The sequence below is a fragment of the Micropterus dolomieu genome, linkage group LG12, assembly GCF_021292245.1.
Source record: "Micropterus dolomieu isolate WLL.071019.BEF.003 ecotype Adirondacks linkage group LG12, ASM2129224v1, whole genome shotgun sequence".
NCBI classification, from domain to species: domain Eukaryota; kingdom Metazoa; phylum Chordata; class Actinopteri; order Centrarchiformes; family Centrarchidae; genus Micropterus; species Micropterus dolomieu.
In genome coordinates, this window is record NC_060161.1 from 25,960,604 (window position 1) to 25,987,609 (window position 27,006).

The 27,006-nt window shown below is 39.3% G+C and overlaps 1 protein-coding gene and 1 long non-coding RNA gene across 4 annotated transcripts in view; one reads left to right on the plus strand and one right to left on the minus strand.

Moving 5' to 3' along the window:
• LOC123980402 overlaps window positions 1-27,006 on the plus strand; it is a 67,846-nt gene that overhangs the window by 16,420 nt on the left and 24,420 nt on the right. For both annotated transcript variants that reach the window (XR_006827493.1, XR_006827494.1), the window contains exon 2: window positions 26,350-26,412. This is a non-coding gene — a long non-coding RNA (uncharacterized LOC123980402). The remainder of the gene's footprint in view (window positions 1-26,349; window positions 26,413-27,006) is intronic.
• The window catches only part of LOC123980399 (dachshund homolog 2-like), a 109,668-nt gene continuing 100,890 nt past the window's right edge, over window positions 18,229-27,006 (minus strand). The window contains exon 12 of one of the 2 annotated variants that reach the window (XM_046064754.1): window positions 18,229-19,954. In XM_046064754.1, coding sequence (XP_045920710.1) covers window positions 19,917-19,954 — 38 coding nt within the window. In that variant the 3' untranslated portion in view covers window positions 18,229-19,916. Of the gene's footprint in view, window positions 19,955-26,379; window positions 26,571-27,006 lie in introns of those variants that run through there. The other variant, XM_046064755.1, reaches the window with a different exon arrangement.

The window sequence follows — 27,006 nt, forward strand, 5'->3', positions numbered from 1 at the left end:
AGAAGCATCTCAAGGTCCTGGAGTGGCCTAGCCAGTCTCCAGACCTGAACCCAATAGAAAATCTTTGGAGGGAGCTGAAAGTCCGTATTGCCCAGCGAAAGCCCCGAAACCTGAAGGATCTGGAGAAGGTCTGTATGGAGGAGTGGACCAAAGTCCCTGCTGCAGTGTGTGCAAACCTGGTCAAGAAGTACAGGAAACGTATGATCTCTGTAATTGCAAACAAAGGTTTCTGTACCAAATATTAAGTTCTGGTTTTCTGATGTATCAAATACTTATGTCATGCAATAAAATGCAAATTAATTATATAAAAATCATACATTGTGATTTTCTGGATTTTTGTTTTAGATTCCGTCTCTCACAGTTGAAGTGTACCTACGATATACAGACCTCTACATGCTTTGTAAGTAGGAAAACCTGCAAAATCAGCAGTGTATCAAATACTTGTTCTCCCCACTGTAATAGATTAATTGAAGCGAGCATTCGTGGCGGTGAGTTGTGTTTACATACAAAGTCAATGCAAAGACACGTAGTGCCGCGATTTCCTGTCGGGCGGCGCTTGTTTTTTGGAGTATCTTTAAATGTTTTATATCCATAGAATAAAGTATTGAAATTGTGTGATAAGGCCTTTGCGTGAGTTGAAAAATTTCCAACTCGAGCGGATTTTCGCGGGTTCTAATCGCCTTCTCGCGAATGTACTCACGTGAGAAATAAAGGATTAAATTCGCTTTTGGTCTGAAAGCACCATTAGTCAATTAATCCAGTGTTTCCCCCATATGCATTAGGGCTGAACGATTAATAGCATTTGTGATATTATCGCAATATGATAAAATGAGATTTTCTAATAGCAAAGGCTGCGATTACACTCTGGTCACAGAAGCGCAAAAGTAAAGCAGTCTGCAGACGAAACATCAACTTCGCATTTACGCACTACTAATTTTCACTCACACACTATGCGAGCACGGTAACACTCGCTTGGCTCGCTTCCTCTCCTCGTTCTGCAGAGGACATCTACGTGACAGGTGCTGTTATAAGAGCAGTGTAACTCAGGAATCGGGAGGTGCATAGTGAGTGTTTGATTGTCCGAGTGGCAGAAAGTGACGGTTAACGCGAGCAAACATATCCCTTTCCCTTCAGACTGTGCAGCTGAGCAGGAAAACTTATAAGCTACAGTAGGCTACTTCTTTCGGCTGCTATGTAACTTAACATTAGCTCAATTTATCCGAGAGTAACTGGCAGCTGTATTTTAATTACAACCTACTTGTCCAATGTTGAGAACATCAGGTACAAACTTAGACTAAACTGGTGTAACCTACAGCTCCGTCCTCTTCTGACTGGTTCATCCTAAATTATTTTGCAGTTTTCAGATGAGTCTGAAAATGTGGTTTGTTAGGAAAAGAAAGGACAGTGGTGACTGTGAAGAAGCTGAGGTAAGTAAAGCAAATTAGAGATGCAAACTAGTCCTTTTAAGCTAATGAGACGTTTCTTTTTGGATTTTATTGTGCAAATAAAATGCACCTCAGAATGGAGGTGGTTTCTCATCTTGCCTATTTTTTTAATATTAATGTCTTTACAAATAAATGTTAAGAGCTGTAAAATGAAGACACAAAAGGCAAACATGAAGAGTCGTATCTGTATTGATTCTGCGGTCATATTAACAGGGTTTTAGGGGGTGATGCTCAAAACATGCTGTGCCATAAATATAAAATCACTGTGGAGAGCATCATAACCAACCAAAGTACTTTCCCCAAATCTAATGGTTGTAGTTCCTCCCCGGTAGACTGTTCTTTGGGTGTTGTTTGTTTATTATCTGCTCTAGCTTTTCCAACTATTTGTTCAGAGATATGGTGGAAATAATGGCCCAAGATGATGTGAAATTACATATTTTTCATTGGAAAACATAAAATTTTCTGGGGGGAGGACCCCCAAACCACTCCAGCCCCATGACCATGGCTACTACAGCCACCACCAAAACAATAATCTAAAGCTCATATGAAACTTTTTTCGCTTCACCTCCGCTGCTACAACTCCATCCTAGGGGAAACACTTTAATTGATTAGTCGATTGAAAGATAATTAATCAACAACTATTTTGATAATCGATAAATCGTTTCAGTCTTTTTTTTTTTTAAGCAAAAATGTGAAAAAATTGCTGGTTTCATCTTAAATGTGAGCAATTGCTGCTATTCTTTGTCATTTATGATAGTAAATTAACAGTCTTTGGGTTTTGGACTGTGGGTTGGATAAAAGAATCAAATTGAAGATATCTGTGCTCTGGAAAATTGTGATGAGCATTTTTCACAATTTCTTGACATTTTATAGACTAAACCATTAGTTGATTATCGTGAAAATAATCGACAATTTAGTCGATAATGAAAATAATCGTTAGTTGCAGCCCTAATGGAGAACTGAACTGTCCTTCTGATAAGTCACATTGCTGGCAGTGTTGCATTGCTGGTGACGTCACCTAAATGCGACTTGATTGGGTTTAATGCATTTTTAATATATGTAAATGGGGGAGCGTGTTCAAGCTAATATGGTTTGTTAAGTTGCTCTTTAAGGCTTCAGCTGGTGCCCATGATGGGAGTCACTTGATGAGATCTACCCTAAATAATTAGACATGTGCAAGAAGTTTTTTGTCCAAAGTCGACCAGCACTAACTTTCTGTGAAAACTCTTCCTTTGAAATAAATTCAAAGGCTTTTTTTCTTGGCATGAAAGTTAAAACAACGCAGCTCAGCCAAACTGGGTTTACTTTTCTCTTTCTTCCTCAGTTGAAGTGAAAGCTTTTATTTGGATGAAGACTAACAGAACAAAAAATAAATATTTGCCAAATTCATTTCTCTCAGTTCAGCTGAGCCTTTTTCGGCCTTTCTCTCAGTTCCTTTCCCTTCCAGAGAGGTCGATGAACGGCAGGGGAATTTATTTTCTGTCGCCGCTCTCTCCTTCTCTCTCCATCTGCTTTTCAGATTGTTGTGGTCAAACCAGAACACAAACCAAACTTAAAACTGTGAGAGATGACCAGCTGCTATCTTTGTAAAGGTCAACGAGGAATATCCAAGGCCGCCCAGCTAAAACAACACACACACACACACACACACACACACACACACACAAACTCCCCGAGTCCCCATGGATCCATTTCCACCTCACCCGCCCTCTTTCCATTTTTACAGTTATTTTAATTCCTCCATCCATCCTTTTCCTTTTACTTTCTCACGTTCTCCCTCTCTCTCTCCACCTCTTGTTACCCCCCTCCATCTCTCTCTCGCTCTCGCTCTCGCTCTCGCTCTCTCTCTCTCAGCCTCTACCTCTCTCGCTCTCTCTCTCTCAGCCTCTACCTCTCTCGCTCTCTTGTTAAGTGTTCAGCCCGCCTGCCAAGCTCCTCTTGGTCTGTTTGGATAAAAACAAACAAAAAAACTGCTTCTAATTTGGTATCAATCTGAAAAGTCCACCGTGTGTGTGTGTGTGGCTCATTTTATTCTCATGATACCATATGGGCCACACACACACACACACACACACACACACACACACACACACACACACACACACACACACACACACACGTTCCCACCCCTAGAATTGTAACTGACAGAAATAGTTGTTCTGAAATTTTGGCTGATGATATTCACATCCTGTTGTTCGTGTTTACATCAGTGTCAGTGTTTTATCTGTCTCTGATGGCTGGAGTCTAAAATGATAAGCCTCATTAAGTTTTTGGCATCATGATTATTTATCATGATTTATCTATTCACCACCAAAATGGTTTAATTGCACTTGAACATTTTAAATTCAGTGTGTGTGTGGGCGTATTAAAATTATAGGCACTTTTTATATAAAGGTATGAATGTTGCCCATTCCCAGCAACTCACCCGGTCTTTACTTACGTTTTCTCCCTTGAGCCTATGCTTAAGAAATGCAAAAAGAAATGTAAAATAAAATACATTTATAATAATTAAATGGAAAATTACACGAGAAAGTAAATAATGTTATTAATAGTAAGGTACACAGTAATTAAAATTTTTAATACATCAATTTCTTCAACGTCATATGTATAAATTAATTAATTCCTACATGTATTTTGTTTTTGGTGCATTTAAATTATTATTATTATTATTATTATTGATTTTGACACGTTTTCGTCATCCAGCAGATCATCTGATTTATACAATTTTATATATATATATATATATATGTATATATATATATATATATATATATGGTGATGTACCTGCAGGATATACCACTTAGCAGTCAGCTCAGCTCATGTGAGCTCATCTGTGACGGAGGAAAATCCCCATGGTGAAGCTGTGCGTAATGTTTAGTAGGCTTAGTAGTCTGACACCCACCCTTTTTATTATATTATTTAGGTTTGGGTGGAAGAGTTCTAGGGCTGAATGATTAATTGCATTTGCGATATTATCGCAATATGATAAAACGAGATTTTCTAATCACAAAGGCTGCGATTACACTCTGTTTCAAACCAAACTCACAAGTCCGAAAGGGGCCCAGTCTGTCCTGAGTTACTGCCCGGTTACAGCCAGTGCGCTGCTGACTAGCATCGCAGGCTGCAGGGGAACTTCATGTTGTCGGAGAATTACTAAGCTCGTCTATTAAGCACGAGAGGCATCACTTGGTTTTATTTTCGTTGGCCAACTTGAACCTCAAACTGAGTATTTTTTTGTTTGCTTACTGGTGTATATACAAAGATGGACTCCTAGGAGATTTAAACTGAGATAGACGTATTAATTGGTGGTTGAACTGTGGGTTTTGTATTGAGCGCTTACTGTATTACACACTAAACTAAGAAGGTGAACATGGTAAACACCATAGACCTGCTAAACATCATCATGTTACCTTTGTCATTGTGAGCACACTGACATTTAGCTCAAAGCAACACTGCTCATGTACAGCGTCACAGAGCTGTTAGCATGGCTGTTATTATAAATATAAATATATATATAAATATGTTTGAGTCTGGATAAAATATATTTGTTAAAATATCTGGATATATATATATGGAGTATTTTTCACTATTTTAGCCACTTTAAAGGCCAAACAATATTTTTTAACCTTCAGTAAAGACAACAATTGTTATTGGCGGCCATGGATTTGTGCCAGTGTGACTTAACTATGATGAATTATGAACAAGGGGTGCAATTTTGTGTTGATTGGTGCCTGGAGGGAATTGTTTTTTTGTCACTAGTGGGCAGATAAACAACTAAACGAACTGTTGCACAGCCATCACCATGTCATAAAGTTGTCATCCAGCAGACACAGAATAATATCATTAATTTGGGGCCGTGTTACATCAATGTTCAATATTCTCTCTTCCCTCTTAGGATGTTGCTTATTAGCCACTAGATCTTTACTTGCTTAGGGGTTACTTGGTTGGTAGTTTTTGAGCAGAGCGGGTACTCGCATTTCCCAGCCCTTTGTGGGGTTTGAAGCGCAGCCTCATAGGGTCATATCCTCCTTTTGCTGCTGCTGTCCATTTGTCCTCTATGGAGATAAACTGTTGTTTACACTGCAGGCCACATAGGAAGTCAACCATGGCAAGAGGAATCTGTCTGTGCACCCTGATGATGTGGTGCGTGTGGGCATTTCTTTATTTGGTCCTCACAAGAATAGAAAAATAGAAAAAACTCCAATATTAGGAGATTTGGATCCCTTTTTTTATTTTCCCAATAAAGTAGTGGCGGATTAGATTAGCGTTAAGGAATGGATATTGCTAATTACAACCTTGCGAATATGTTTGCATGTATGACTTTAAATGTTGTGTATTTGTTCTGCGTTTTCAAATGAAGTATTTGCACAAATGCAAAAACATCACTTATTGTATGTTATGTTTAGAGTGTGTGTGTGTGTGTGTGTGGGGCAGGTCTTTTGCGTCACCACCCACCATCCATCAAGTCAAATGGGCGAATGACAGGAAGAACAAAAACAAATACCTCGCTCTGGCAAGAATAAGCAACTGATGCCGACCGATGACAAGTGTTTAGTGTGTGTGTGTGTGTACATGACAGAGAGAGATGAAGGTATATGTTTGTTTGTGTGTACTTCTGTCTTTATGTATATGTTTGCGTGTGGGTGAAATTGAAAGAGAGAGATGAGAGAGATGGAGAAGGGAGAATATGATGTTTTATCAGTTCAGTAGGCGTGCACACACATTATTATTATCCTCCTCAGTGAGTATGCAAAGTAAATATTTCCAAGATGACCAACTCAACCACTCAATCTCAGTTAGCCATGATATACTAGCTTGTAGCAGCTGTACCTGGAAGAATAAAAAGAATATCAGACAGTCTCTGCTGTAGGAAAACTTTGCATCACTGGAAGAGGTTAGTGCTTCTGTTAATGTTGAGATCATGTCAGAAAAAGCAGCAGAATATTTGATCAATAAAGAAATTCATAGGCAACAACTTTGATCATCGAACTGATTGTCTTATCTTTGTTTTTCTTATTAAATTATGTATTTCTGGCTTCTGTGATTGTAAACTGCATATTGTACACTGCAGTGATTTAATTTGACTTAACAGTATTATTGAAATTTTGGTTTTGCAATTTCCTTCATTTGTGTGTAATAGTTAGCTAACCTACAAAACAACCCTAAAACAAGATAAATCACAGCAAAACTTACAGCTTCCAAGTTTGAAGTTGGGTCACAGACAGCCCATGGTCCATGGGGAGGGATTATGTTTTTACCAATTTATTGAGGAAACGTACATTCATTGTATTCACAAACAGTTCATTGACATTTTGGAAAGTGAAAACAACTTTTCTAAAGTGAGATCTTTGGGCGGTGAAGACATTTTGGAAAGTGATGACAGTTATTTATTAAATATACATAGGAATATTTTGGAAAATAAAGGCTAGAGCTGCAACGATTGGTCGATTAATCGATTATTCGTCAACTAATTAATGGCCATCTGTTTTGATGATGAATAATCTTTTTCAAGAAAAAAAATGGGACAATTCTCATTTCAGCTTTTCAAATTTAAATATTTTCTGGCTTCTTCTGTCCTCTATGACAGTAAACTGAGCTTTGGGAAACACGCATTTCACCATTTTCTGGGCCAAACAACCAACAGATTAATCTTGAAAATGATGGACAGACTCATTGATAATGAAAACAATTGTTAGTTGCAGCCCTAGTGAAGGCATTTTTTCAAAGTGATGACATTTTTATTTTAAGGTGAGGACTTTTGTGAAACCGTGAAAGTGAGGACATTTTTGTAAGTAGATGTTTTTTGTAAGATAATTTATGTTATAGTTAGGGGCTAGAGAACGCAGTTTGTCAATGAAGGTCCTCACAAGTAGTGTGTGTGTGTGTGTGTGTGTGTGTGTGTGTGTGTGTGTGTGTGTGTGACAGGGATAGTGATGACCTCCTCCAGCTGTCGGTGGATAATGAGAAGCTGTCAGCAGCAAGAGGACAGGACACACACACATTCACGGTTACACAAACAAGTGCACGTGATGTTCGCACACTAGAAGACACACAAACACAAACTCAAACTGTAAGACAAAGTGGACAACATAAGGTCCAGCAGGCAGCAGCAGGATTGTGAGTCCCTGAGAGCAGAGAGGTCTGACAGTGTGTCCCAAACACCCAGAGATCCTGCAAAACAGAGCTGAATAAACTCCTTACATATCTAATTGCTTTGTAATAGCTCCACCCGATGAAGCATGTTTATTTTGAACTTGTTGGACATACAGATCAGTCGCTGAGAATAAGAGTGGTTTGAGAAGTTCCTGTAAAGTCTTTGCTTCTGGACAATTTTTTACTGGCTCGCCACTGGGATGCAATGTAACCTCTGTGAATCCTAGTTGGCTACACCTGCCGTCCTCCGTGAGAGAGCAAGCTGTGTCAGGGATGGGGCGATTCGTCAACGTAATCGATTACGTAAATATAATATAATACACATCGCATTACGTGCTTCAAAGCATCTCTGCATCCAGTGTTATCAGGGAACCCCCCGGATAAGCTGTAGATACAAGACCACGCCTTCGCTGTCTAAAGTTTGGGAGAATTAAAGTTTGAAGTAAAGTGGCCTAATTTATGTCTGTTATTGTTATTATCAGTGACGTGGAAATTTTAATCATTTTAAGATATGCTACTGTTGTCATTATTCTAATGTGCTTCATGATTGAATAAAATATTGATTTATTGATTAGACATGTTTTTGATAGATATTTTGGATAGATTGGTAGGTTAATCGATTAGGCTACATATTTTTTCTTTAGAATACACTAGAGCTGACCCCAAATAGTCGAAGATTCAATGCTTTGATGGGCGGAGCCTGATTCGACTGTCAGTCTCACAGTCGAAGCTTCGAAGCAAAATAAGGATCATGGCATTTTGGCGATATGGGGGTGCTCAACATCTGATTTTACATAGAACTACCAGTTTTCTCCCAATAAGTTAATATACTGCCTATTACAATATACATTTCAACATTTTAAAAAGACAAACTTCCAATAAAGGTTTTTAAAGTGCGTGAATGAGTCCAAAATTGTAACCCTAACCCTGGGTCGTCAGTGCGCATGCGTAGGCGTAGCGTGTAGTGAGCGTGTAGTGCTAGAAGAGGAACACTTGCTGAAGAGACCGAGCCCCAGCTTCCCTGGTGTTGAGTCGATATTGACTACCAGCTATATACAGCATGTTAGCCTCAAAAAACCCAGCTGTATTCTAACATTAGCTCTCCTTATTAGCTAGGCTACTTACATGCTTGCTAATAACTTTTTTAAGATGGATCTCCGATATTGACAGTGTTGTGTTGGACTGATTTGTGCAGCTGTGTTCATGAGGGAGAGCGAGATGACGTGCTGCACGAATACGCGCTGCCTGCATCTCTGCAGTCAAATATGATTTTAAATCGGCCTAGTAAAAAAAAATCTAATATCAATATGTGGCAGTTAGCATTGATATTGTGGCGGGCCGCCACAAATATATAAACGTATGGGAAACACTGCTATAGGTTTTCACCAGTACACCTTACTTACAATCGTGAGAAATCTATTACCTGTCAGAATCAGCTGTAGTGCTGTGCAAGGATTCGACCAACAAAATGAGGTTAGTTTATTTTACTTTAAGGAATGTAGCGTGCACTTACTGATGCACTCCCTCGTAGGTCAGTAATGGACATAATTTCTTGCTCTTTGTTTTACATAATTTTCCTCAAACTTATTTAGTTCAGCATCTTTCCATCAGGTCTTTTACTTCTTCACTCTTCCTTTGACTCTCACTCTCTTTATTCTCCTTATTCTTAATTTCTAATCACCATCCACACTCTCCACATGAAGACACAGGTTTGTCAAGTCACACACACACACACACACACACACACACACACACACCCTTCCTTCCTTCATCTGCTGAACCCCACATAGAAATTAACCACAATTACACACACACATCAGCAGGTTGGACCCCAGGGCTCTGTTTGGGAGGGAACTCCCCTTCTAATTTTCCTCATAAAGGCTCTAATGAAGACTAATGATGGAGCGAGGTGTGTGTGTGTGTGTGTGTGTGTGTTTTAACAGCCTGGCTGCTCTGTCTGGGAATGTCTCTGTTCTCTCGCTCCTTCTTTCTTCCATACATCATTTGTTTCAGCTCCTTTTTACTATTTTTTCCATCCTTTTTTAAATTTTTTGTCCTTTTGTGGTTTATGTGTGTTTATTTTTTTATTCTGTCTATCTTCGCCCCTTTTGGATCCTCTTTTTAATCATCTGTTCATATTGGTTATCTCATTTTATCCCTCGTTCTTTATTGTTTCTCCATGTCCCTTTTTTGTCTTTCTTTTTACATCCAGTTCTAGTTTCTTCCTTTTCTCCAACTAACACCTCAGTCCTTAAATAATATAGATAACACGACTGATGATATTACTTGTTAGAAATAATGTCTGCTAATGGAAAAACTGATGATTTAAAGCACTGTAGTAGTTTAGGAGGATTTTACAGTTTGCGTTGGGGCAGTTAAAAATTGTCGTCTTATCTAAATAGCCAATATGAGCCGGAAAATTTTCTTGAAGAGATAAGGACACACTTTCAGTCACAGTTAGGCAGACAGGGAGCATTTCGGGTCTCTGTGGGGATGAGTTCCAGTGGGTGGGAGCTGTGACGCTGAAGGCTCTGTCCCCTAAAGTCCGGAGTCTGGTGTGGGGGACAATGAGCAGGCCCTTGTACAGGGGAGATGTTAGCTAGCGCTAGCAGCCTTCATTTTTCCAGCCGTTGGGGAAACTACAGACTTTTATCAACGGACACACAGTAACCTACACTGCACTTTTACCAGATTGAAACTTACTGCTAATATATTTCACCGCTAACTTTCACCGTCACGTTCTGCCGCTCGCTCCCTCTCGTTCACTCAACCTCACACACAAGATACACAGAGAGCTGCCAAGTGTTGAGTGTAACCATGCTTGCAGTGTGCGAGTTAAAATCATTACTTGCGCATGGATATTAATGATTGTGTGACATTTTAGCAGGGTGGTTATTCATTCTGCAGCGGTGGAGTGCCGAATATAGGCTGCTGTGTGCGCTCCACAGACGGTCCGGGCGCTGCACTTCCAGCGAGTTCTGCCTTTTGCGTTCCGTGAACATTACGTTATCAATTCACATTTAAATAATCGATATTTAGACATTTGGTAATCGATTCATAATCTTCCACGTCCGCATCGCGATGCATCTAAGAATCGATTATTTCTCCCACCCATAATGAAGATGTAGAAAACTGATCATGTTAGGGCTGGGCGGTGTATCGGTATAATGAGGTCCACAGATATCATTTCAAAAATATTGGTATAAAATTAGACAATAACTTTTATACCAATATAGTTGGATGTTTTGTTAATATTTATGTTTCCGTGAAGTCCTGCCAGCATTTGCTGCTCTCTCTCCCTCATCTCGCAGTCCCTCCCTCCGCTTCTGCAGGCAGCCGTCTACTCTCAAACTCTAAACAATATGGCGTGTCGACACTGCGGAAGACCTGGCTTGTAAAAAGAACAAAACAACGGTTCAGTCAGTGTTTCCCACACATACACTTTATTTCGGCGGTCCACCCAGGTTAGGCAACACATCGTTGCATTTATCAGTGAAGCACAGAGTTATTACGTTACAAGCCGCTACACAGTGGATATTTTACAAGAGCGGACCAGGTAAAGTGACAGTGAACACAATAGTGCAGATGTCATTCGTTAGCTACCACGTTGATTTTGTTTTGAAAGGCAACGTCATCAACACCGCAGCTGCTGGTGTGAACGGAGTCGCGGGTGGAAAAGTCCAGAACACGAGTTCTGGGCTTTTTTCGGCGTTTTTATACAACATAACTTACTACTGATGGAGAAAATCACCGTAGCAGACATACGGGGAGAGAGAGACGTAAAGAAGTGGGGCACGTTGATGTGTTTGCAGCCGAGGTAGCTTACGTTAGGTCTGTGAGTGTGAAGAGAACTGAAAGAGGCAGATTCAATAAGTGAGTGACATTTGTGATGGCGAATGAGTAAATGAAGTGTAGTGAAGTACAACTAAAATAGTGAAATAAGAAACCCCTCCCAACCATACGTAGGAGAAAATACTGATATATATTTTATACCGGAATTTTGCCTAATTATGACTTTTTGGTCCATATCGCTCAGCCCTAGATCATGTAAACTCTGCTTCACTTTCAAAGTTCCATCGGTCTGCATCAGTCTCAGAAGCACTTGACAAACATGGGGCATGTACCTTTTCTAGCTTTATTTATTTGTGAAGCTCAAAGCAGACAAAGGTGTCTGCTACATTTTATGGCTTATTGCTGTCTGCAGTTCTCGTGCAATATTTGGCAAGCGTTGTGCAAGAGGGAGGGTTGTCTCTGCTGGGAAACAGTGTGCGTTGTAAAGTTAAAATATGATGTATTCTTACAAACGACATTGTTAGCACTAGCAACATCCGCTATTTTTACAGTCAATCCTTTAATGTTTATCAATTTTCTCATTGAAAAAAGGAATTCTGCTGCCTGTAGTCCGTCACTGCACAAGCACTGACTGATGAATTCACTGTCCAAAGAAGGTCAAAGTCAAGGGCAACTGGACAATCAATTCACTAATATTTGTTCACTACTTATTTTTGTGGTTGAGTAACTTTTAAAACATTTTTTTCCTCTTTGCTCATTTTTACAGACTAAACAGCACTGGCTCATTCAGTGTTCTGTGATTTATGAGACTGAATTTATTTACAATACTTACTGCAAAATAGATGATAAAGAAATCAAATGATGTTAATAAGGTGAACAAAACGTCATCTCTCACGGTTAATATTTAACCCTGTGCTGCCGAAGCTTTTACATCATGTTATTCAGATATGTGTTAGAAGTGTTGCCAGGGCCGACCTAGTGGCTGTGTGACCGTTATGTCAGCTGTAACCATCTAAAAACACAAACACAACAAACATTGTAAATGCACCAACCGGGGTTTTCCTGCAGATAGAACGTATGAGGTGGCCACCTCCATTGAATTTGACCCTGCCTCCAGCTCTCGACAAACCTGTTGTCTTTGTGGCAAACACTGACAAGCGTTGCTCTTTGTGGATTTCTGTCATTTGTAACTGCAGTTGTGGAATTACACGGACTTCCTTCACAGTGACTACAAAGCCAGTGTGTGTTTGTTTACACCGGTGAAATTATTTGTTTTCCCACTTCATCGAACACACAAGTTCAGTACCCACATCTAAGCAAACATGCCTGCTACAAATACTGATGAAAGCAATTTATTTAAATTAGAAAGTAAAATGAACAAAGTAAGTTATAAAAAAGGCTGTCTTAAAAAAGGATCTTGAAAAAGTGTAAGATAAGGATTTTTTTATAAACAGGAGGAGCTCTTCAGAAATAATGTTTTACCAGAAGAATAATTCAGTATGTCAGTATTTGTGGTCATGTTCTTTGTCCCAAATAAGCTTAACCCATTATATAACAACAAATCTTACTAAGGCCTCTACAGAAAAATGCAGATCAGGGCTCAACGTTAAACGTTTTTGCAACTGGCCTCACTGGGACAGTGGGTTTGAAACTTACTGGCCTCCAGACAATTTTTACTGCCGTAGTCATAGTTAAAATTATAAAAAAATAAAAAGGTTAACAAAAAAATTTACTTTTAAAACAAAACATACTAACAGACTCAAACATGACTTGAAACTAGCGACTGAGACCATAAATGTATTATGAAAGTGTTTACTGAGGTAATAAATCAGCTGAGAAGTAGCAACATTTTACCATTATTTCTAATGGAACCGGACTTCTTTTTGCAACCGGCGGACTCACCCCCTGCTGGCCGTTGGACCTTAAACTTGCATTATCTCTGTCTGCATGGTTTCACTTTTCAGACCCAGAGGTTGCCGCTTCATTGAGATTAGAGAAATAACATTCGACAACCACTCGTCACGTCACTATAACTCTGGATTGGCCAACAGAGCTGCAAAACAACCGCAGGATTTTTTTGTTTTCATGTTTTTGGGGTGGTGATGGTGCAGTGGATAAGACGCATGCCTTTGGTGTGAGAGACCCGTGTTCAATTCCCCACTGTGACCCATCTACCATTGTGTCCCTGCGCAAGACACTTAACCCATAGTTGCTGCAGAGGTGTGTGACCTCTGACGTGTATAGCAATTGCAAGTCGCTTTGGATAAAAGTGTCAGCTAAATGTTAATGTTTTAATACTATTGTTTTTGCACTGGCCTGATTGGGCTAGTGAGTTGCTAGTTCAACAGTCCCAACCTTACTTTTTACTGGCCCCGGGCCACCGTTATTGTGGAGCCCTGCAGATGAACATTTAATATGTTAATATGCAAGAGGACCCTGGACTATAAATGAAAACAATAGCTTATGTTTGATTTGATTTTAAACAACCTGCTGTTTGTGATGTTGTCCATCCATCCATCGTCAACCGCTTATCCTGCGTACAGGGTCGCGGGGGGCTGGAGCCAATCCCAGCTGACATCGGGCGAAAGGCGGGGTACACCCTGGACAGGTGTTTGTGATGTTGTATTTGATTTAATGTTGAATAGAGGGTACCTTTTTATTTTTTAAATGATTAAGGTGATTTGTCATTTTCATATTATTAATAGAACCCTCAAAGAGGTTATATTTAGTTTTATAATGAAATTAATCACTTTTTTACTGCCTGTTTGTGAACTGGTTGTAACCGAACACCAAAATGACCTTCTTGGCTGTTTTGTCTGTTGCTTGGAACAGCCACTATCCTACTTCCTATGTCAAGAAATCTGGTTGGATTTTCTGCATGTCCGCTCCCGAGCCTCTTGCCTACTCTTTCTGAACTGTACACAATTTGACAACACCACAGCTAACAAAGTGGAGTCCGCTTACACCAAAAAAACATCCGGCAGTTTTCATCTGCCACTAGCGGTGCCTCTTTTCAGTAACTATCATTATTATTTGTGTCTTTTTTACCGGAAGCTCATCGATGTCAACACAGCTAAACGTTTGGATGATAAGGAAATGATTAGTGAGCTGGACTGAATATTATAACGAGATTGTGTCCACACTTTATAACTGTTAGACTGTTAAGTAACATTACTGTAAGGTTAGTGGATGGGTTTTCCTCAGTATTACAATAATGCGACATAACTGCGCAGGACAACACCACAATGGAAGACCCATTCACTACAGTAACATTACTTACTGTGGTCTGTTATACTTAAGTGAATGAATTAGTTCAACGTCAAGCTGATAAAATATTGCTGTACTGAAACCTGATCGCTATAGGCCACTAAAAACTGCACATGGGTCCTTACCAATACGTTGGTTGTATAAAGTGTTGAGCCAGTTGAAGGCACGGTCAGGATGGTTCCACCAAACACTAACGTAGCCTTGTCAAGCTACACCTAGCACTACGGGATTTTGTTTTTTGCTCCATCTGTATATTTACAGCAAGATATTTTACACTTCTGCTCCCCTGCAAGACAGGATGTGTTGCGAGTTTGTTTGGAGCAAACATTAGTCATTAGATTGACCAAAAGCAGTGTTTTGATTTCCCCTAAAATCCATAATAAACCTTTTTAAGATTGGTCACTGTTTGCCCCAGACTTGTATCTCACTTTTTATCTTTTCATTACCCATGATGCTCTGCCCCTCTCTATCTTCGTTCTGTTAACACACATCACTTTATCATGTTACACCTCTTTCTCTCCCCTCTATGTCCATCATCTCCCCCCCTCACCACCTCTCTTTTCATTGTTTTCCTCCCCTCTTTCTCTCCACCTTCCTTTTTTCATTCTTTTTCTCCCACGTCGCTTCTCCGATCCTTCAATCTCTTTTCCCCGCGCTGTCACCTTTTCATCCTTAGCCGTTGCCTCCTTCGCTTTCTATCCATCCTTCTTCATCTCTAGCCATTTTTCCTTTCCGTCCATCGCTCTGTGTTTCTGCCTCCATTAGGGGGAAATGGAAAAAGTGACATCAGCTATTTGGTAAACGGAGAGAGAGAGAGAGAGAGAGAGAGAAAGAGAGAGAGGATATGAAACAGAGGATAGGGAAATGGAAAGCAAAGATCAAAAGAGTGACATTAGGAATGATTGTTAAAGAGAGAAAAGAAAAACAAGGGAAGAGGGAAAAGAGTGACAGGTGAGAGAGAATTAAAGACAGACGTGTGAGGAAGAGAGGGCGAGAGAGGTAGAGATCCATTAGAGAGAGAGAGTAAGAAAGAGGGAAAGGCTTCACCCCATTAACCTCGTAATGCAGAGTAAATATACAGTCTAAATGGAACATAGACGATGTGTGTGTGTGTGTTTACTCCCAGGCTTCTGTGTGAGTGTGTGTCCACGAAATACATTACCACAATACCAGAGTGCCTTTCTGTATTTGTAGTGTGTGTGTGTGTGTGTGTGTGTGTGTGTGTGTGTGTGTGTGTGTGTGTGTGTGTGTGTGTGTGTACAAAATACCAGTGTGTATGAATGAGTGTTTCCCCCTAGGAAACTACTATTGTCACAGAGGGGGCGTGTTACACATACGTGGTGTGGTAACTAATTTTTGCCTGTTTAGGTTTGTCACTTTCTCTGTTCCTCTTCTACATTTTTACCGTTAAAGTTCCTACCTCCTGACAGAGCTTGCTGCAGTCGACCAAGGACAGTGCCCAATGAACTCTGTTTTAATTTTTCCCAATTTCCGTGTTTTCTGTTTACATTTTTCTGAATGCTGTGGTTTACAATTTAAAAGAGGCTATAAGTAGTTTTGATTAATAAATCAAATTTTTACTTCCTTTTCGTCAATAGGCTCTAATCATACTAAGAAACGAAGCGCACGCCTGTTTTCTCTGTTGCTTGGAACAGCCACTATTCTGTTTTTAATGTGAACAGTGACAACACCACAGCTAACGACATGCAGTCCACTAACACCACAAAACAACCAGCTCCCAGTAAAACACAGACTTCAACATAAACTCCACATAAGGATACAAAACAAAACAACGATAAAAGGTTTATGTGCTTACGCCCCTCAGGCCAAATGAGAATTAGATGATGTCGGTGAAAACAGTGAACATCTGAAAGGCTGGAGACACGGTAAATCACGTTAGCTCGCCGGCTAACGCCGAGCACTTGCTAGAGTTATCCGGTGCAAAGTTATATCGCTTTCCACATTACTTCACCAGCTAACGCGACATATGTTACTCTCCTGTGTACCACTGGTATTATGTCAAAATGTTGATTTAGCCTGCAAGAAAGGATGTAATGGTAAAAAGCTAATGTGGAGCGATTTGTTTATATTAACCTATAGTGATAACGTGATCGACATAATATACTGCAGCAAAACAGCCACAACAACACAGAGGAAGAAACATTCACTATAGTAATATTACTTATTGTCTGTTTATAAGTGTGGCAACAATCCCATTTATAATATTCACTCCAGCTCACTGTTTCGTTATCATCTAAAACATTTAGCTGTGTTGAGCTTCCGGGGAAAGATACACAAATTACGTTACTTACTGAAAAGCAAACAAGCGAGCTAACACCAATGTATCACATTGACAAAATGCAGTAAATGTAACGTTATCATGTAACCAGCATGGATTAGTTCAACCTCAAGCTAATAAAAATATTACTGTAACATTGCAGTGGGTCTTCGGCATGTTGTGTGAAGCTGTCTGTCTATAGCCGCTGTCATCTGTATCTGCCTCTGAAATGGGAACGTTGAAGTAACAGAACCTGAACATGTTTGAGTGAAAAGCCACAGCCGGCACGCTGGTGTTTCCGCGTTGATTGTGGGATCTCTGTATGGAAGTGGTTGTGTTTCGGATTATGCTCGCTCATGAGTTGGGTTGGGATGTAGCCCTACAGTGACAACACCGCAGCTAACGACATGCAGTCCACTAACGCATCAAAACAACCAGCTCCCATTCATGATTCAAGCACGCATACTAGCGCACACCTGGTTTCAGTCTTAAAACCCTGCCGCTAGTGGCAGCTTAAAACTACATAATGCCCCTTAAAGCATATGCCGTCATCATAAACTGTGTGTAATCATGTGGTGGATTAATAAAATTTCAACAATTCAATATGAAAATATTACAAATTGAATCAATATTATATGATATTTGATGTATCCTGTAAATATGCAGATAGAAATATTCAAATGTTTGTGCAGTAAAGAAAATTGAAAACCAATATGTAGCGGGACTCCGCAAATGAATGGGGTAAAAAAAAGCGTTCTCTCTCACAGCACAGAGGAGTTTGTGTCGGGGTTCTTTGCTCGCACTACATGCGTACAATGCCGGAGTCAACCATCACACTGGTCAAACATGCTCGGGCACGGTACAGAAATTCAAAGTATCCTGCCCAAGGAGCCGGGGGATTGAACCGATGATCTTCTGATTAATGGACAACACGCTCTATCTCCTGATCCACAGCTGCCCACTTACTTGTTCCTGGAACAGTTTGTCTTAAAGACTCTTGAAGAGTCTGTGATTCAGACTTGTCGAGCTCTGTCAGCATACAATACTGTTAAGCACTGTGTTTTTAACACCACCACCAGATGGTGATAAAGTCACAAATTTTAAATCCCACACACAAAAACCTTTTGTAGACATCAACAGTTTGTATTTCTGATGAAACACTGCTAGCAATGTTTATTATTTATTACTTAAGATCAGTTTTCACCAGGGCTGTCTAATTTTTCTACAAGCAAAAACGTGTGTGTGTGTGTGTGTGTGTGTGTGTGCGCGCGCAAAACACCACTAAGACAGCAGTCATTATAATACTGTATATTTGCAGTCAGCTCAAACCCAGAGAACAGTGAGAGTCATCAGGAGAAAAAAACAAAACAAAAACAAGAAAACGCTGAATGTTGTTTCTATCTACAAGGAATATCCCTTTTAATCCCACACCCCACCCTCATCCCTCACGTACACATTTCAAATAGTAATCAACAAATAAACAAATAAAACACACAGTGGAATAAACAAAACTGCAACACAACAGTCTGCACTCTTAGTAGGTCAGAAAATCAGGGGAATAAAAAGTTTCTTGTGTTTGATGTAGCTGAGGAGCGCTTGATTTCAGGGATAAGTTCACAAAATCCAACCAAAAAGGGATCAAATTGAATTTAAGTTATTATGGAAGGTTATGATAAAAGTTTGCATGGGAGGCGTTTAAGATACACAAATGAACTGCTCCTTGTTTTTAAATTGACATCAGAACATTAGAAACTCGAATACTACTTCCTGGTCACAGGAAACTGGGGATCAAAAGGTGAAAAGTTCCAAAGTCAAGGAAGAGAAGTCAACGTACCTTTTTTTTTTTTTTTTTTTTTTTTTTTTTTTTTTAGGATATAATATCGTGTCTAAAAATCACTCCATTGTAATACAAAAAAAGGGTTTGCTGTTTTTTGTTTGTTTTTTTGTAACTTTTGCATCATTTGAGAAACTGATTTCACAGGTTAAGGGTGATAGAAAATACTTCATACATTGAAAAGCTGCATCCAACAATTTTAGAGTAATGTAAAGCAAATAAAGAAGTAGCGACAGAAGAGGAAGAGGAGCTGATTCATAGGAAAGAGGAAGAAAATAAAGGAATGAAGAAAAGAGAGTATAACGGAGAACAAGAGTTGTCTGGAGTTAAGAGTGTACGGAGGATAAAATAAGCCAAATGACAACATAAGAAATGTTTTCCCATGCATGTTTTTTCAGTCCCTGTACAGAAAACAAAACTCAATGAAACAGAGAGACAGAAATAGCCTCCCAAGTTTGTTTTCCTCCTCCTTCCTTGCTTCAGTTTTTTTTCCCCTTCTTTTTCCAAAACCCCCTCTTCCTCCAATTAGCTGATAACCGTCCAATCAGAGGGTGCTGAGAGAGCCAGCCAATGAGGTTGACGTTGAAGTTAGGGGTTTGAATCTTTTGTTTTCAATATTTCTTTAGGGGAATGTAAAGAAAAACATTTCGTCATTATTTTTTTCATCCATCCATTTGTTTCTTGTCTGCAACAATCAAACACTTGGACCATTTAAAAAGTCTTGAATTGATCCTTGGTGTTATTTTTCCACACGATGTCCAACCTATTTGTGACGACGTCTGTCCAAATCTGAGAGCTGGAATGATTTTTTAAATTTTTTTTTCAGTTTTCCAAACAAATGAGGGATGAGAGAAGTCCTGATGCAGGGAGAGAAAAAGAGGAATGACAGGAGTGAAGTTTGTCCCAAAAAGAAGAAAGAAATAGCGAGACGACCCCCAGCGAGTCCAGATCAGGGGTGTGTGTCTCCTAGTAGTCTCATCGCTTTATAGCAACATCAAAAAAAGTTTGCGCGTAGCAAAGATAGGGTCCCGCCTGGGGAGGTCGTTGCAGTGGTGATCCAGGCTACAGCTGTGGAAACGGGCTGGTGGAGTTCTTCTGTGCAGGAGGGGGGAGGAGGTGGGGGTTTCTGGAGGGGGAGTCCTTCTTTCTAGAACATCATGGGGGTCTTCAGAAACGCCCGGGATTCTGAGAAAAAGAAATATGTAAAAAATGAATCAGTAACAAAGGAAAAATTTTATTTACATTACATTAAATGGTTGTAGCGAACTACGGCTGCAATTAACAGTTATTTTCTTTATCGATTAAACAGCCAATTTCTTCGATTAAGGGATCAATAGTCATGTTAGAGTTGACATAGTGGACTTTATAGTTGACATTTTTAAATGTGTTGTTTTTTTTCTCCGACCAACAGTCCAAAACCCTAAGATATTTAATTTACTATCATAGAATTGGCAAATATTGGAGGAGCTGATAGAGGTGATATTATGCTTTTGGCTTTTTTCCTTTATCAAGTTATATATCTTATGTGCATGTAATAGGTCCACCTCAAAGGGAGTTCCCATATCCCACAGAAAACACTGCTCTAAACTGCCTGAAATCTTGTAGTCCAGCCTTTACTTAACCTATGTGCGTCACTAAGTAACACGCATCATAATGCTCGCCTGTCGCTGTTGTGGAACACGCTGAGCTGCAGCACACACAGTGACAAGACGCCTGCCTGCTGCTTCCCCTCATCCCCACCCTCTCTACCAAATGTTAGATACCATTCAGGCTGTCGGTTATTAATAATGTGATGTCGAGACAGGGCACAGTTAGGACGTTGCGCATGAAAGATCTCCAGTCTAGGTTGGGAACTTGTACAGCTGAACTATAGCCATGGTTACTTGTAGGGATGAAACTGTATGAAAATTTCATATCACGATTATAGTGACCAAAATTATCACGGTATTGTAAAAATGTGCCAAAAAAGATTAAAATGTACTGATAAACACACTGAAACCATTTCAACAAGTTTTATATTTAAAACTACAAATACAATTGCCATTTTGTTATAAATAGAATAACAGCAGATACCTTTTGTAAACAATTGAAAATCATCAGTGTGCATTTTTAAGAGTTTATATTTTATATTATATAGGTAATACAATGACCCCGTGGACAATTACATGAAAACAAGTCTTGAAGACAGTGATAGTAACTGCAACAACTGACGTAAATACTAAGTCTGTAGCGTTTCTAGATATGCTGGTTGGTTGACTAAACTGCATAACGTGTTATCATGTGCAGTGGACAAATAGACTCTGCCGACGCACACAGCAACAGAACAACGTGTAGCGTTTTTACAAGAGCAGCAACACTGAGAGCTTCAGTTTACACGCTGTTAGCAAGTCAGACAGACAAACCAAAGCTAAAACTCACCCTGTGTTCACTGTAAGGTTCTTAAATCAAGTTTCCCTCAGCACTCTCATAAAAACTAAAATACGACCGGACTTCAGAGTGACTGCGCAGCGTTGTCTTCTGCCGTGTTGTCATTGACCCAAACAAACCCACGTTGCATTCTGCGCATGCGCACCTGCTTCTGGGAGACGCTGGACAGTGTTTGCCGTGAGATTATAATAGCGCGGTTAACCGTACCCGGTTATAATGGTAATTAAAATGTGTACAGTAATAATAACCGTCGGGAATTTTACAATGGTTTACCGTTAAACCGGTAATCATTTCATCATTAGTAACTTGCTTGTCAGGACCCGCCCTACTCTGCTTCTGATTGGCTAGTAGTCCTTAAACTAAGAACTGCACATGTGCAACTCGTAGACTGTATATTAAAAGTGCAACTCCAAACAAAGGAGAATAGAAGTGAGATGCTTCACTCGGTAGCTAAAATGCTGCGGTCAACACACATGTAAGAGAGGAGCTGCAGCAATGTGCAATCTGACAAAATTATGGTGTTAAAATAAAAATAAGCTAATTAAACTAGTAGCGCCGCTACTGCCCAACACTGCTCGTATGGTGGGCGTGTTGAAGCAAGCTCGGTGGCAGTAGAGCGCTGAGACGATGACTGCACCGGCTCTGTCTTGTTGCAGTCAAAGACGGAGCAACTTTCTGCTCTTAAGTTTATTCAATGCACAGTGAAGGGCTTCACCAGGGTTGTCGCATCGCTGCTCTTGGCCACAATTATCTTGCGTCACAAATATTGCATCGCGCACGGTTGCATCAAGCCTGGTGCAATGTAGCCATGCTTTTGATTTTCTCCACGAGCCACGTCTCTGTGCGTAACCGGCGTGAACTAGTGTTTACATCACCACAGCCAATTACAATCACTTTTAGATTTGGGCACATCAAGCATGCTGCATGCTTATTGGCTCATTGACGTTAACAAGAACCTTTAGGTATCGAAATTTGACAAAAGACATTTTTTGATACTCCACGGTATTGAGGCAATTCGGTCGGTGCCTAAAAAGTATTGAACTCGATACCCAGCCCTACCGATGACCAATATTTCGAAGCGATATACATTTGCTTTGAAATTTTTAATCTTGGTGTCAAAATTTAGATTAACACAAACTAAAACTTTTTTGAAAATAAGATTAAAGTTAATCGTCATGTTTAATCTTTATAAATAGTAAATTAAATGAATTGAGATGGACTTGTTAACTATGAGTGATAAATTATCATAAACTTTGTTTTTACTGGCTGCCATTTATATTGTATTTATTTTATATATATTGTTAGGATTTTATTGATACATTCATTGATACTATTTATTTGATCTGTTCCTTATCTGTACTTTTATTGGGTTTCATTACTTAATAATTGCCTTTAAAATATTATTTTAATTAATTTTATTTAAAGAATAAATTCAACAGTAATCAAATTTTAATATTTTATTATAACTGTTTTCAGAGCAGCAACAAAAGTGAAGTTTACAGCAGCAAAGTCACTATATAAAATCAGTATCTGATTGGAAACAAATGGAGCATGTTAAATAAACTATATTCCTGACATCAAAATACAGTTTATTTTGAAGACAGCAGTCCGTGGCAGTCCTCCTCCTCCCTCTGCTGTTGCTGTAAAGAGGACCTGGTTTCTCTCAACAAGCAGCTGAGTTTACAAGGATAAATTTTAAGGTATGTAGCATCTCAGCTGAACAGGCTACATGACAGAGATTTCATTTTACCTTGTTTATGACAAACTAGATATTAGCCGAGCTAGCACATGTGCTTGTGTAAAACCAAAACACAGCTGCGGTGGATGATGTGAGCAGATTAAATATCGCTCTGTGCACGTTCCTGCTTGTTGTACTGATGCAGTATCAGCCTTTTACTAGTACTGCTGGTTTTGCTGCACTTACTTATAGTATGGTCAACTTGTGTAAGCTACACTCCGCTAGCTCCGCTCACTTCGCTCCGTGTGTGTGTGCGTGCATGCGGAGCTCTGCTGAGAGAAGAGGGGAGGGGCTGCGGTGTGATGGCTCGTTCTATTGGCTACTTCTGCACAATAGTCAGTGTTGATAGTCTATTACTCGTGACTTGTAACCAATCAGCTAGTACTGCGGGCGGGACATTGTACTCACCAGTCTGAGGGCTGGAGCCACAGTTTATGGCTGGAATCGGCTACTGCTGTAAAATTAAACACCTCAAACTAGCTGATCAAATTTCATTCTCAGTTACAATTTTGCGACAAAACAAGATAATTGAGATAAATTGATAAAGCTGCATTATATTCAGCAGTGATCCCCTAATTTTGTCCTGTTATAAATCACCCATTTTAGGGGTCATTGCATTTATTTATATAATAAATATAAATTTACTATTATTATTAGCCTTTTTTTTGTTTAAGTTGAAGGAAATCCACTGTTTAAAAAGTTTTTCTTTTAAAATATCAATAAATGCATAATGTTTCCAAAGTCAGTGAGTAATCATGTTAAATTGTGCAAAATAATCCTGACATGATTTCTGCAATAATCGAGCAGCCCTAATCTCAAACTAGAGGCCTCAAACTCAACTCATCACCCAGCTACACTGTAAGAAGTGTGGTTTCTAACCATCACCTCTTGTTGCTTCCAACTCCACAATCTCTGGTGCAGCTTTAAGTGCATTATTAAAACGGTGCAAATCTAATTTGTATAGGAACTTTATACTTTTATCAAGATTATTAAAACAGGACCCTATTTTAGCTGAATGTGTTGCATCTTGTTCTCCCTTTATGCAGCATCCGTTTATGATAGAAATCTCATATCTCCAATTTTGCCAGGGTCGGCTCTCCATCTCCCCCTCTCTCTCTCTCTCATTTCACCTCCGTCGTTCTCCTTCCGCTCCCCGTAGTGCTGTTGCTGCACCCACACACACACACACATGCATATAACAGACAGAAACACACACACATGCACACCTTCCTCTCCCTGCGGTGTCATTGTTTTCTGCAAACGTTGCAAAGTGTTTACATTTCTGCATAACAGCAACCATAAACCTGCCCTCCCTCCACTTTCCATCCTGCACTCCTCTTTCTCTTGCCCTCCTCTACTTTTTTTTTTAAACTTATCTTTCCTCTGCTCTTTGTCATCATCTTGCCCTCTCATTTTGTCCTCTATTCATCATTCTTTGTTTTTTTAAGGATATGAAACATGTTCGAGGTCTCTGTGAATGGAAAAAAAAAAAACTTTCTTAAATTTTCTCTTTCATCTTGCACTCGCCTCTCGTTTCCTCCTTCATATTCCCTGCCTTCCCTCCTTTTCATCCCTCTCATCTCCTGCCCTTCCCTATTTTTATCACTCCACGATCCACTCAAACCCCCTGCTCTCCTCCTCTTTCATCCCTCTATTCTACATGCATCCCCCTCCTCCTCCTCACCTCCCCTCTGCTCCCTCCTGTCCTCTATCTGTTACACTCATATTATTTTTATCCCGACCCATTCTTCTCTCTGTCCTCTCCTGTCCTTTCTTTTTCTCCTTTAGGCAGCAGGTTTGGCCCGGTGCTTAAAAATTGTCCTGCAACTTAAAAAAGTTGCAGCTTTGATCCTGAAAACTTGAATCTGTAACTTAATAATTTAATGTCATCGCGGTCGAAGGCTGTTTAGACGTTTTCTGTGGCTGGATTATTGTTTTGGCATGCCACCTTTCTCCCTGATGTAATTTCTTTTGATTAATAATAAATAATTGATCTATAAAATGCCATAAAATTGGAGAGAAAAAAATGCCCAAGTATATATTTAAATATCTTATTCTGTCAGACCTGCATTCTAAAATCAATATGTTCAATTTACAACAATATAAAAGCAAATAATCACATCTGAGAAGCTCGAACCAGAGAAAATTGATGCAAATGTATGTATGTATTTGAATATTCAATTAATTAACAAATTGTTTCAGTTCAAGTAAAAATGGTAATTCTGTTCAAACCAGAGCAGTCGCACAGTATGGTATGTTTTCCGCCATGTTTATGGTTTCAGCATGCCTTAAAAAAAAAAATAGAGCTGCAACAATTAATCAATTAGTTGTCAACTAATTAATCTGCAACTATATTGATAATCGATTAATAGGTCTGAGAAAATTATACTGAAAAAAAATAGATAAAATTTCTGATTTCAGCTTCTGGAAATCTTCTGTTTTTAATTTTTACTCCTCTGACGGTAAACTGAAATTCTTTGGGTTGTGGACAAAACTTGACCTTTTGAGGACGTCATCATGGGCTTTGGGAAACACTGATCTTTCACCACTTTCTGATATTTTATAGACCAAACAACTAATCGATTAATTAAACTAATCCACAGATTAATTGACAATGACAATAATTGTCAGTTGCAGCCCTACTTTAAAATAAAGCTGCAACTAACGGTTATTTGCATCAGTACATTTATCAGAAAATAGTAAAAAAAATAAAATAAAAGACTTCAAGAAGAGTTCAAGCTGACGTCTTCAGGTGTCTTGTTTTGTCTGACAGACAGACCAAAAAATATATTAGGTTTACAGATGTACTGGAAATAAGGAGAAGCAGTGAATCCTGGAGAAACTGCGAGCAGAGGATGCGTGAATTTAATTGATTAATGGATTTATAAGAGAATAGTTGCCAGTTAATTTAGAAAGGGGGTATTTCATTGTTTGTCTATGAGACCACAAACAAGTAGAGTGAAATCCAAGATTAATTATTTATGTTTGTTAAAAAACGTTATCAGACGTTTTTTTTTTTTTTACACCCACACGTCAATATCATTATTACCTCACAAATTCAGCATCAGTCCGGTTAAATTCCAGTATGATTAAGGTACTTGACATGAAATAAAACAAGACATACACCAACTGATGTCAGTAAATCTGTAACAGTGTCAAGTTTTTTAAAGTTCACATAGACACGTACATTGTTTCCAGATAGGCAATGTGAATAAAGTTAAATCTAAAATAAAAAACAATGTTGGATGTTGGGCATCACGAGGTACAGCAGTCAAAAACACGTGTAACGCTTCACAATCTCATTTTATTTATTCTAGTTTGCTTGATATGATAAAGCAAAAAGATTAAATCACAACATGATTCCACTGAAAGACAATTAATGATAATTAATTTTTTTTTTTTTTTTGTATTCCAGTTTTCCAAGATGTTCCTGCAGTTTCCCTCACCGCCGTCCAGTCGATTTAAAGTTTTTCAATCTGTGAGTAACTCCTTCATTTCCTTTTGTGCATTGCCTTTAGGGACAGTAAGTGTCCAACAGCACTACGCTTAAAAAGCAGGGCACCTCTTCCAGTACATTCATTTGTCAGTTTCTTTAAGTGTGAATTCACCTCAGACCAAATGTGGAGTTAGAATAGCCTGTAGAGTGGAAGTGACACACATTTATTTATTTTTTTATTTAATCATTTTATTGTTTGTGCTCATGTTTCCTGTTTTCTTCTCCTACTTTACCTTTTCTGACCTGGCAACCTGTTTCCCCCTCCTCTGTGTGTGTGTGTGTGTGTGTGTGTGTGTGTGTTGCCTGTCCTGGTTAAAAATGACGCTGACCTGCCTTGTTAAAAGTCTATCAGCTGGGTGGAGGAAAATGTCACCAGGTCTCGGAACAAGGTCACATTTTTCAAACTCTACCTCCTGAGGAATCTGCTCACTCCTCCCCCTTTCCCCTGTCCTCCTTTTCCTCCTCGCCTCCCGTCCCATACATCCCTTTTTTCCTTACCATTTTTCTGCTGTTAATTCTTTCTCCCCTTTCCTCCTCATCCATTTCATTCTTCTTTTACCTTCTTTCCCCCCCCCC